Source organism: Nansenia antarctica (genome assembly GCF_963989245.1).
Source record: "Nansenia antarctica genome assembly, chromosome: 7".
Lineage (NCBI taxonomy): Eukaryota > Metazoa > Chordata > Actinopteri > Argentiniformes > Microstomatidae > Nansenia > Nansenia antarctica.
The window spans coordinates 43894653-43906947 of NC_137677.1; the positions used below are offsets into that span (position 1 = coordinate 43894653).

Consider the following 12295-nt stretch of genomic DNA (forward strand, 5'->3'; position numbering starts at 1 on the left):
TCTCTGATAAAGGCCCTCCCTTCTATTTAAATAACAAACCCATATGAACTCCATGACTATAAATACAGATATAGATTCAAAGGAATCTACTTCTGAGTGATGTTTGCAACCCGCTTCATGTTTTCAGAGTCGTGCTGCAATGAGTGATTTTTCACCAAGTGTCAAGCTGCCTGCGCCATACAGATCCCAGAGTAATATAGCATGGCAATTTATTTTTTCCTGCATGAATAATTCCGTCTGAATAGTGGTGAGATGTTTCCTCATATCAATGAATCATCAGCTGCTAGACCGCTTCAGAGTTCCATGAACGGGAACGAGAGGAACTGTGGATGTGAGCTGACTGATGGGATGCTTCTGACCTTTCCTCCCCTGCTCTTCCAGTCCCTCTGAGACATCAGAGTGGTGTGTGTGTGTGTGTGTGTGTGTGTGAGAGAGAGAAAGAGAGAGAGAGACAGAGAGAAATAAAGAGAAATAGAGAGAGAAAGAGAGAGAAATAGACAGAAATAGAGAGAGAGAAATAGAGAGAGAGAGACACACAGAGAGAGAAATAGAGAGAGAGGGAGAGAGAGAGAGAGACAGAGAGAGAGAAAGAGAGAGAGGGTGAGGGAGAGAGAGAGAAATAGAGAGAGAGAGAGAGAGAGAGAGAGAGAGAGAGAGAGAGAGAGAGAGTGTGGGACTGGGATGTCAACGACAATGGTCCTGTCCTGGTATGCGTGTGTGGCTGTGGTCCTGCTCTGTGGGCCCCCCTGGCCCCAAGGCCTATCATCTCCGGCCCCAGAGAATGAGGTGCCACTCCAGCCCACAGCCTGGCTGTCCGAGGGGAGGCTCACAGCTGTATATCTTCCCAAAGGACGCACCCGGAGGTAAGACCACACGCCCAAAGGGGGGGGGGGGGCTGAAGTCTGCAACCCATATATTTTCTGGTTATGCTCCGCCATGCCTGAACTGCAGCCATATTCAGTTGTTGTTTGATTTGAGGTCTTTTTGTCTTAAGTTCCCTTTTCAGCAAATGCAATGCATGTTCAATAGACTACACACACTAGGCTTTGTGACATACTTCCCAATCAAATTAATCCGGTCCCTTCGTCAGCCGCTTAGCTTGTGTGAAAGTCTCATCATGAGTGTGCCTAAACAGTTAAAGACCGGACATTTTCAACAACTGGAGAAGAAATACTCAGAGCATTGCTGTGTATCACTTTGTTTCTACATCGGCCAAGTTTAACGGACTACTACGTTTCTTTGGCTTTCCGAGTTCGACCGACCCCGACCTGAGAAGAAAATGGCTAGTAAAAATACGCCGGGATGATTTCACGATCACCTCTCACACGAAGGTCTGCAGCACACTTCGCCACTAATCGGCTCATAGAGCCAAAAACCCGTGATGGTTGATGAAGGCTTGTTAAAGGTGCCGTGCCGATGCTCTTTGAATGGAAGACCAGGTCATGACCAGGTTGGGGAGACACAGGCCATAGCCAGACTGAGGATGCATGTGGAGTATTAGGAGGATCAAACAGAACAAGCTTTTTGACAGCGTCATCCCCGTATCACATGCCTACAACATCAACCAGCTGTTTTCAGTAGCATGTATGCTGTCAAATTATCAGAACAAGGCATTAGTTAATGGGCTAAGTGAGATAGAACACATGGATTAGGGCTTCACTACCGGTAGCCCCTAGTGACCAGGAACAGCACCCTCCTCCCAGATGACGAGTGTACATTAAATAGTACAGGCTAGAAAAAATAGTTTGGGTCAATGTCATGATCACAACTGCAAATGATGAGTGAAAATGAGCTGTAATTAAAGAGTTGAATAAGTAGAATAATTAAAATATGATAAACAAGCCCTAAGGAGAAAATAGAGTACCGGTACACATCATTGTACATGGGGAAATAAAAGTACATCATTGTACATCTCTATTTGCAGAAATATGTACGTTTCTATATGAGTAATTCTGATTTGTCAAAGGGTCAGATTCACTTCTTATATAAATTATAATAAATGACGGTACAGATTATACATATGCAAATAAAGAGACATTGTACAAAAAGATGGACTCTGACCAGTACTGTACTGAGCTCTCTTCTTCATGGTCAACTCATTTATTTACACTGTAACAATTCATTCTTGTGCATTACATTGTAGCCTACATGTGTGGGAATTTGGAAAACTTCTGGTCATCACCAACACCTGAGCATATACTATATACAGGGATTTACACATACATACACCTACTCATCTATCAGGCTGCATATCACAGTACCTGCATTCCTTGTATTCCCTTGTAGTAACACAATCAATAATCTGAATACTATCACTACTCAACATATATTCAGTAGGATGCAGGGTTGTCATGTGTAACGTATAGTAAACCTATGGTAAAGCATAAGTGAGAGATATGGATACTGATGGCAATGGTCCATGGAGATGGGAAGGTTACAAGTTCAGGGGCACAGCTGTCATATTAAGTTGAGAGTAATATGCAGTTTGGAACAGCAATGCCACTGTGTGACTGCACAAAACAGTCTCTGCCACACAGGAGCACCGGTTGTGTCAACACCACTGGCGATGCATCACATAGCGAGATCTAAGAAAGAAGAAAATACTGATTAGAAATATATCCTAATGCCGGCTAATGGTGTATATCAGCAGTGGTCAATTCATGTATTTGATTAGCTAATGCTGAACCCCACTGAACGGGGATGAACAGTTCCTCAGCTTCCTGCCTGCACTCAAACGGCGTGGTGTCTCAGTCTTCCTCATAGACCTGGAGCACAAGGCTCTCACGCAGATCTCCCCTGTCAGCCTGTCTTTATTGGACACTGAATAAAATAACAGACAGTCAATAGTTATTTTCTTACCTTCGTAGTTGTGAATGTACAATGTCACATATAATGTTAAACCTTTCTCCAAATTGCTGGCTGGGGCTTTTGTCCCGTAGCAAATCTTGTGAACGTCCGTGATACTTACTTTGGGGAGGTCCTGTAAACAGTGGGTGGAGAACAGCGCCATTGCTGGACCGGAAACTAACAAACAGCATTGAGTAGAATGCGGAAGTGATTGTGTATGTAGTCTATATTGGATTTAAATCTGGAGATTGTTAAGATTTCTCTCATCTTTCCACAATACCTTTTTCCAGAACTCTACAGGCTCTTTTAGGTACTTTTTAGCTAACTGTAATCTAGCCATCCGGTTTCTGTTGCTAACTTGTTATTGCTCTCTTGCAGTGTAGCCTCTCCACCTCCTGGAGATTGTTCCTGCTCTGTGTTGTTTTGGTGGTTTTCTTAAAAAAACATTCTTCATCTTTCATCCTCTGTAGAAGGAGCAGACGGTTTTGGAAAGGTTCATGATTGATTTCACAGCTCAATAATGGTTTCCTTGACTTGCAGTGACAACTCTTTGGTCTTCATGTTGACAGACACCAATAGGAGACCCCAAAGGAAAACGTAAAGGCTAGAAACAATACTGGACAGACAGCTCTCTTATGGTTGCACAAATGATGTGACGGAACACCCCTGACTAACCAGAAACACCTCTCAAGTACATTTTCCACCATACATACAAGCCAATTTTCCATACTACTGGTTCACTGAAATAGAGGGACTCTGTATAAAAAGGGTTATAATTTCTAAATGGTGAAACCAATCTGAGAAAAGAAAAAAAAAAGCTGAGAATCATAGTAATGATAGTAATTGTTTGATTTCAAATCCAAACTGAGTATAGAGCTAAAACAAGACAAAATACTTCCTCTTTCCAATACAGTCTTTTTATATGCAGCATCCGGAGCCCACTAATGTATATTGTGGCAACCACTACAGGCCGGGGAAAACACGCACCCAGAGTACAGAACGTCCCAGAGTCAAGACCAGTTCAGCCTCTCTGGGCGTATTTAATAAGTTGAATAATAGTTCACTTCAGGTATTGTTCAACAAAAGCCTCCCTCGCCGGGAGGGCGAAAAAAGGGGATAAACCAACTCAAAGGGTCCTCTTCTACTGGAGGGACAAAAAAAGAAATAATCCTCTTAAGGGGTCCTTGTCTGGGCTGGGACAGCTGTGTCCCTCTGCGAGGTCTCCCACCGGTTGGCCACTCCCAGGCCATTAATAGGGAGGTTAGATGACAGCGGTATTTCAGTACTGCCAGTATCCGGCGCTCACCCTCCTCCTAGCTGCCTCCCGGTCACCTGAACACTCCCCAGCCAGGTGTTTTAAAAAATAGAATAAATTATTAAACCTTTATTTAACCAGGTGACCTCATTGAGATAAGGAATCTCTTTTCCAAGACAGGTGTGTTCACTCCGTGGCCCGTCCTCACCTCAAAGGGAAACAAGGGCAAAATCTGAACGATCGTTTGCTCTCGTGTGTAGGGCGAAGCAGGGGGAAAGAGGGGCCCGGGCACCTCTCGCTAGGCCGAGCCGCAGGCTCTCCTCTGGGCGTCTCCGGTCGGCACTGGGGAGATTGAGTACAGCACGTTAGTAACCCCAGGTATATCTCCCCTGCCGGGTTATGCTCACCCCTCTCTTGCTTGCTCGCTGTCTCCCGGCTGCCCCACTCTCAGGCAATCGCCACGTTCCGGCTGGTACGAGACCTGGCTCTGGTCACAACATGGCCACATTCCTTCAGGTAGCTGAAGAGCCTCTTCTTATGCACTGCCACCCGCCGAGGCACAGGTGAGCCCGCTTAGGATGAGTAGCACCGGGCGCACTCCCGGCTGATTGGCCGATGTAGGGCACCTGTGTAGGCAGATAGTGTTGTAGCCCCACGATTTTTTATTCATTATTGATTATATAGAGATATGAGATATATAGATATAGGTATAGATATAGATCTTTGACTCACTCAAAGTTTGGATTTGAAATAAAACAATTACTATCAGGTTAAAGTAGAGATTCTCAACTTTTATGTTATGGTATTCGTGTACATATTGGTTTCACCATTTAGAATTTACAATCTTAATGTCTAGTATTCATTCTTTTTAAGTTCTTAAGTTTTGAGTTTGCCTTTGGAGTCCACTATTGGTTTCCACACGAGGACCAGAGACATGAAAGAAAGGAATGCCGTTATGAGACTGAACTATCAGAACAAATCCTCAGAAACATCCCCAAAACCATAAACCTTCCAAAAGAACAGTTTGGACATCATTCAAAGTAAAAAGGTTTCAAACGGCCTAGTAGGCCAAGGAAGTCTTCTACAGGGGGGCTCAGACAACCCGAACGTGCGTCTTGCCACCCCTGTGGTGAGATCTTTTGGATTCGCATTGCCGGCCTTTATGCCAATGAATATCAGGTTCGAAAATTTGCCTGATTTAACGTGAAGTCTAGTATAGACCACGCCCACCTCTGGTCTATCTGAATACAGATACTGAGACACAAAAACAGGATGGCCGGGTTATGTTTTGTTAAAAAGTACCTAAATGAGTCTGCAGAGTTCTAGAAAATGGTCTTGTGGACAGATGAGACAATGATGAACATGTACCAGAGTGATGGCAAGAGTAAAGTGTGGAGAAAAAAAGGATTGCACAATATCCACAGCATACCACCTCAACTGTAAAATGTGGTGGAGTGTTATGGCTTGGGCATGGATGGCTTCCACTGGAACAGGCTCATTTGTCTTCAGTGATGATGTAGCCTAACTGCTAATGGCAGCAGCAGCAGAATGAATTCTAAAGTGTACAGAAACATATTGTCAGCCCATGTATAAACAAATCCCTCCAAACTCTTTGCACAGCAGTTAATCATACATCAGGACAATCATCCAAACCATATTGCCATAGCAACTAGGGAAGTTTTTTTTTCAGGGCCACATTGTTTTAAGTTGGTCAAGTCAATCTCCAGATTTACATTTAATTGAACATGCATTTGCTATAGAAGAGTCTTAAGGCAAAACATCAAAACAAACAACTGCAATATAGGCCTGGCAGAGCATCACCAGAGAAGATACCCAGCATCTGGTGGGATCTATGGGTCACAGACTTCAGGCAGGTATTGCATGCAAAGGATTGTCAACCGAATAATAAACATGCTTAATTTGGACATTTGATTAATCTAACTTTTCTTGTCCTATAAAAGGGGGACTATAGCTAAAATGTGTTGTAATGTGTTCATGGTGATAGCAACAGAAACCCCTTCAATAAAAGCTGAGAATCTTTACTTTCACCTCATAGTAATTGTTTGATTTCAAATCCAAATGTTTGAAGTATGAAGGCAAAAGAAGAAGAAGAAAAGACAGCTTCACTGTCCCATTATTTACGTAGGGAACTATATATATATATATATATATTTTAAAAAATCACGACTACCCTCTATCAATGTAGCATTTTGGTCACTTATTGGTGCCATCCTGGTGCCAACACAACACTATGACAACTTGTAATACCAAATATCACACCTGAATCAATCAAATATTGATAATACAACCTAATGACAACTTTGTCTCTTGGTTATCTCCTCCTGGAAGGCAAAATGTTGCACAGTTAAGCTGTGACGATCGTTAAAAGTTTTTCATTTGTATATTATACCTATCTTTTCACAACATTGGCCACACTGTGACACAACATAATGTCTTCATGCTCAGCACGATTCTAGAGCCCTACAGTGAGGAGATATCCATCTGAACAACACAGGTCGATGTAATCTTATCACAATCGCTCAGGTGACCTTTTCTGCTATCAAAGGGCACATCAGCTTATTGTGGAAAAGGGAATCAACAAGTGAAATTTCTAATGTTTGCTCTGTCAAAGTACGTGTTTAAGATCCTAGCAATCCATCTATGAGAGAAATGAATAAATGTGAATGTATTTATCAAATAATTTTATCATTCAGTGTCTTCTTCTTCTTCTTCTTCTTCTGCTCCGTTTTGTGCGTTCACGTTTAGGGGTAGTGGTGTCCCAATTCATTTTTCATCGAGGGCTAGGGGTAAGGGGGAGGGCTATCCACGGCTCCGTTTGGAGAAATTCGTGAGGCACGTTTCATTCGGAGCCATAACCCTTCGCCCCAGAATGCATTGCGAATCATCTACAGAAATGATTTCGCTCTGATTTCGCTCTAGTTAATACGGAACATGTCATTTACTTTTTCTGTAAATACTTATATTAATAGTGCCCCGCGGTGGTGTAGCGGTCTAAGCACTAGCCACTAGTGCAAGCTGCCCAACGGGGACTGGGATCGAATCCCAGCTCGCCAGATCCGGATATGGCCGGGGCACACACAGGGAGCGGCATATTGAGCGGCCGCTCCCGAGGGCGGTATAGGAATAGTTCCGGACAAGGATCCGTCGCGCAACAGCGCCCACGGGGTGCCTGAATAATGGTGCTGGGCTCGAGGAGCCAGTCAGCTAGTCTGCCTGGCGGTCTCCTCTGGGGCTGCCGGCCACAGGGTCGTGCGACGGATCCTACGCAATAGGCAGGGGATAATTGGATGCTAGGTTGGGTTCAATTGGATACCAAATTGGGTGAAAAGGGGATAAAATCTGAAAGAAAAAAAAAAATCATAATAAAACGTATTAATAAAGATTAGAAAAATTATGATAACCATCTTATTATCTTAGTTTAATGTCATTTCAATGCATTATAGACCTTTTCTTTATAACAAGCATAACAACAAAATCGCTTTTACGTCGAGGTGCTGTGTCTAACGTTACTTGATTGATTGATTGATTGATTGAAAACCTTTATTGTCCCCAATGGGGAAATTTTGTTGTCAAAAGGCTAGGTTACAGGCTGATTTGTGGACGACAGTCGCGCAAATGGACATATTTCCATGTCTGATGGCATATGACACCTACTAATGTCATTTCAATGCATTATAGACCTTTTCTTTACAACAAGCATAACAAAAAAAAATCGCTGTTATGCCGAGGTGCTGTGCCTATGCTTAACATAGAAAGTTCCACAGTCCAGCGCGCTCAGGTTTAGCACTTCCATTAGACTACCAAAGCAAGACACGGAGCACTCATATCTGCGCGTTTGTCACAGTTTGTCATAGGGTGCCTCAGCCTTCCCCATAGAAATACATCGGTGCGCTATTCACATTTCAGAGATGTACAATCATGTTTATTTAGAAATAAATTATTACCTGTGGTGTTTGACAGTGGATGATGGTAGACATATTTAATGTAAAGTTATCTATCTAAAGTTAGGCTGATATGTGCATGATAGGCGCGAATTTTCCCCCCTTGGTGGTATATGACGCTATAGTTGTATAGCGGCACTTATTATACCAAAACAACCCGCAATCTAATCCGAGCAGTTGTTATTATGTAATATTATCGATGGATGATTCTTATCCACCCTCCCAAACTCGTGATTTGTCGGTATTAGGTGTCCGTCTATAGAAGACCCTCCCTGGGAAATGTTTTCTCACAAGCTGGACCTATTATTTCCAGATGTACCACATTAGCTGGTACGGATGGGCTCAAGACAGTTGCCCATACTCAACGAGATTGTCCTGCTCCTTCTGGTGGCGCCCTCTACAGGTTCTACTTCACACTGCAGAAGAAGGCTGCTGTGATGTCAGTGACAGTCAACCCCTGTGACGTAGCCATTGAGTGGAGCCTGGCGGCCCGAACCCTGAAGGACAAACCTCATGAGACACTGCACTGTGAGTCACAATTACTGATGAACATTTATACAATAACAGCAACGACAGTACACATAACAGGTCATATTAATGTCAGTTCACTTCTGTTCCGCCGAAATACAATTCACACCAGAGCCAAATATCTGTCCCCTCTAGAGCTAACCCAGCGCAATTGGAGAGGCTTAATCAACATCTCTCTCTCTCAGCACTCCCAAGATAGTGAAAAGAAGGTTTATCTTGCAGTCCAAGCGTTTTACCAATTACTTTCCTAAACTTCAGAACAACAAAATAAGTGTGATAAATCTAAATTCCACAAATACAGTACAGCGTAACAACAATAGGGCTAAAATGTAATGATGTTTTTTTTGTGTGATCATATTGCCTATACTAATGGTGATGAATTTTTACATTTGGCATTTAGAATAAAACATACACAGAGTAGCTGTGTAGCGTTACTGTGTAGCTTTACATTAAATTACTACTTCAGTATTTCAGTTTATGTGTGGAATTGCGATCGGCATTCAAGTAAATCTTGGCATATGTGTGCAATGATTCAAATTACATGTGCAGATCTCAAGTTTAAGTTTAAGTTTAAGTTTAAGTTTAAGTTTAGTTGTCAACCTAAAAACACTGCATCCTGTCTTGATCCAAAACAAGCTACCTGATAGTTGATTCTATTTTTTCCTGTAAACAAAAATCCCAAAATAGAACATCACTGGTGAAAAATTCTCCATGTTGGAAGAAATGTAAAAGATAAAACAAAAGTGTAAGTACATTCCATTGTGTACAAAAAGGATGTTAGTATCTTCGTTAGTTAACTAAGTGGAGTTAATTAAGTTTATATTAAAGATAGGAAAACAGCATTATGATGTTATAAAGTGGCACATACAGTGAGGGAAATAAGTTATAGCTTATATTGCCTACCCTTTATACATGACATATGTTTTTGTTTAACAGTTTTTATTGGTTACATGTCATATCAAAACAAGACAAAAACAAAACAGCAGCAAAAAGAAAAACATAAACAAACCAAAAACAAAAGTTCCAAAGCTTTCATACATAATCATTATTATACTTCCGTTTTATATTTATTATCATATTTTTAAAAGAAAATGTAACTTGTAGATTGAACTATTTTGTTGTCACAACTATACAAGTTCCACAGGTTTAATAGATTTTTTTTAATGTTGTTATCTTACCCGTGTTTTTAAAAAACATATCTATTCCAAGCTCATACTGGCTCTCTAGTTTTAAACACCCCCTGAATGCAAAAAAAAAAAGAAAATTATTTTGTGGCTTGTACATTATCTGTATTATCAGTTAATATCTACTAAATCACAACATTTTAAAGCATGTAAGCTAATAAAAATGATGTTGGTTTTAGACATTTTTGTTTTTACATGAATGTTTTAGAAAAATCTAACTTTTCGGCAACAAACATCATGTTTGGAGGAGAAAAGTCTCTCCTGAGACATCTACTACCCCCCAGCACTGTGTCTCCTGAGACACCTGCTTCCCCCTATACTGTGTCTCCTAAGATTTCTACTTCCCCCCTTGTACTGTTTCTCCAGTGTCTATTTATTTAAAAATATATATACAGTATATATATATATCATGACGACTGCCAATGCTTAATGGCAAAAATGTAATGAATTTCTTTTTTTTGTGAGCAGCAATAATAACTCATTAAACTATTACATAGCAAGAACAACAGATGGCGCAGGCGCGAGACTAGACTAGATGATCGTGAGTGAAGATATTATCAAAGCGTACGGGTGATTGACAGGCGCGTGCGCTTTGATAATATCTTCACTCACGATCATCTAGTCTAGTCTCGCACCTGCGCCGTCTGTTGTTCTTCCTGCACACAGGTAAAAATATCTGGGATCTAGCAGCGTCGTTGTGCTCGCGCAAACGAACCCCGCGAATGTTTTACTTGCTCCGGGCAAGTAAAACAGCGTTACTGTCGAACCCTGGTGATGAGCTTTTGCCATAGTGATGAGCTGTTGCCTAACCATATTGTCCCCTGCACAGGGAGCACCAAAAAGAGCATGCCGGAGGTGTGGTGGAGAGGGCCTGGAACAGAGACCAAGATACACACCTACACTGACAACACCATCAATACCTACATAGGTCCCTCCTATGCCCCTGCATCCATTTACATCCTGAGGCTACGGTCAAAAGAACAGGCCACTAGAGCTACTGTGTATCTGCATGAGGGCTCTGGGCCTTCCGGAACCTTCCCGGAACTTCCCCCTGACCCCCGTGTCCACACCCTGGGCGTGGGGATGACCAGCGTCACACTCAGCTGGGCCCCGAGCACCTCCCTCACGAGGCTCCCCCACAGCCACCACAGCTACGACTACTGTGTCCTCGTCAACCTCCAACACAACTACCGCAGCCTCTGCGCCGCCCGTGAGGGCATCAGGAAAGAGCGGGAGAAGAACGAGAAAAGAGAGAAGAAGAAGAAGGACAAACAGAGGAAAGAAGTGACCGTGTGGCCCATTCTCAAGGACTGGTGGTGGCAACAGTGGGATGCCTACGCAGAGCCCCAGTCTCCTGCTGCCCTCCCAGACGAGTCTGATGACCTGCGGTGCGTCTGCAAGGGCACAGAGAGTGTGTGCACGGTCTCGGAGCTCGTCCCGGACACGCAGTACTACTTTGATGTATTTGTGATTGACAGGCTGAATGGCACTAGTGCGGCGTACACAGGGACAGTCGCCCAGACACACGAGGAGGCCCGGCCGCCGGCGGTCACCCCGCTCAGGGAGGGGGAGCCCAGGTGGGTGACTTTCCGAGAGGGAGGAGGATCGTCGTCGTCTGGGGAGGTCTTCAGCTTCCGTCCCCGGGGCTGGCAGCAGAGTGGCCTCCTCACTCTCCAGAGCTGTGGTGGAGGAGGTGGCCAGCAGGTCAAGGTGACCGTGTCCAGCCAAGGTCAGGTCATGACCTCCCAGGCGGTAGGAGAGGAGCTGGCTCAGATCTGGCTTCAGGGCGGCTCCTTGTACCTCATCCACCTGGAGAGAGAGGGAACCATGGCCCTCTCCAACAAACAAGCCAACCCTGGAGCAACGCTGAAGGCTTCGGTGAAGATACAGGCGTCCTCTGCTTACCATCGCCAGGGGGTCCCCTCCGTCCCGGCCACCCTGCAGATCAAGTCCTTCAACAGGCTACGGAGTTGCGAGGCAGTCACCCTGGCCTGGATGGGCACAGAGGAGAGGAGCCTGTACTGTGTGTACTGCCGTAAGATGAACGGGAAGGGAGACAGTGACAGGGGGCTCGGAGGAGGCACAGCTCCCTGCCTTGGGCCAGAGTCCCGCTCTGACACCGAGAGGGTTCTCTGTAAATACTTCCAGGAGCTCAACCCTCGGCGGGCCGTTACCACGGCAACGATCGGGGGCCTGGAGCCTGGGGTCGCCTACATATTTGACGTCTACCTCATGAGGCGCTGGGGGATCCCTGTGAAGTACACCAGCAAGACAGTGCGAACCAGGAAGGAGTGCTGAAGGACTGCTGCTTCCCCCTGGAGGAGACTCCTAGTTTTGCAGCATCAGCAGCAGCAGCAGCAGGAATGGACTCAACACACACAGGTGATTTACAAAGACTTACCATAACAAAGCTGTTCTACTTTGGAGACTGTTAGCAAATGACGATAGGCCCTATGCACGCACGGTTGCACACTGGTATCCAAGGATACAAGGTACTTACGAAGAGTCTAAGAGGTGAC

At 44.0% G+C, this 12295-nt stretch overlaps 1 protein-coding gene across 1 annotated transcript; it reads left to right on the forward strand.

Moving 5' to 3' along the window:
* Nucleotides 1–693: 693 nt before the first annotated feature.
* ndnfl (neuron-derived neurotrophic factor, like) lies at nucleotides 694–12074 on the forward strand (the record flags this gene model as incomplete). Its single annotated transcript, XM_080536781.1, has 3 exons — nucleotides 694–863; nucleotides 8468–8592; nucleotides 10606–12074. 3 exons carry the CDS (start codon nucleotides 694–696, stop codon nucleotides 12072–12074), a joined length of 1764 nt encoding a protein of 587 aa, XP_080392907.1.
* Between the last annotated feature and the right edge of the window lie 221 nt (nucleotides 12075–12295).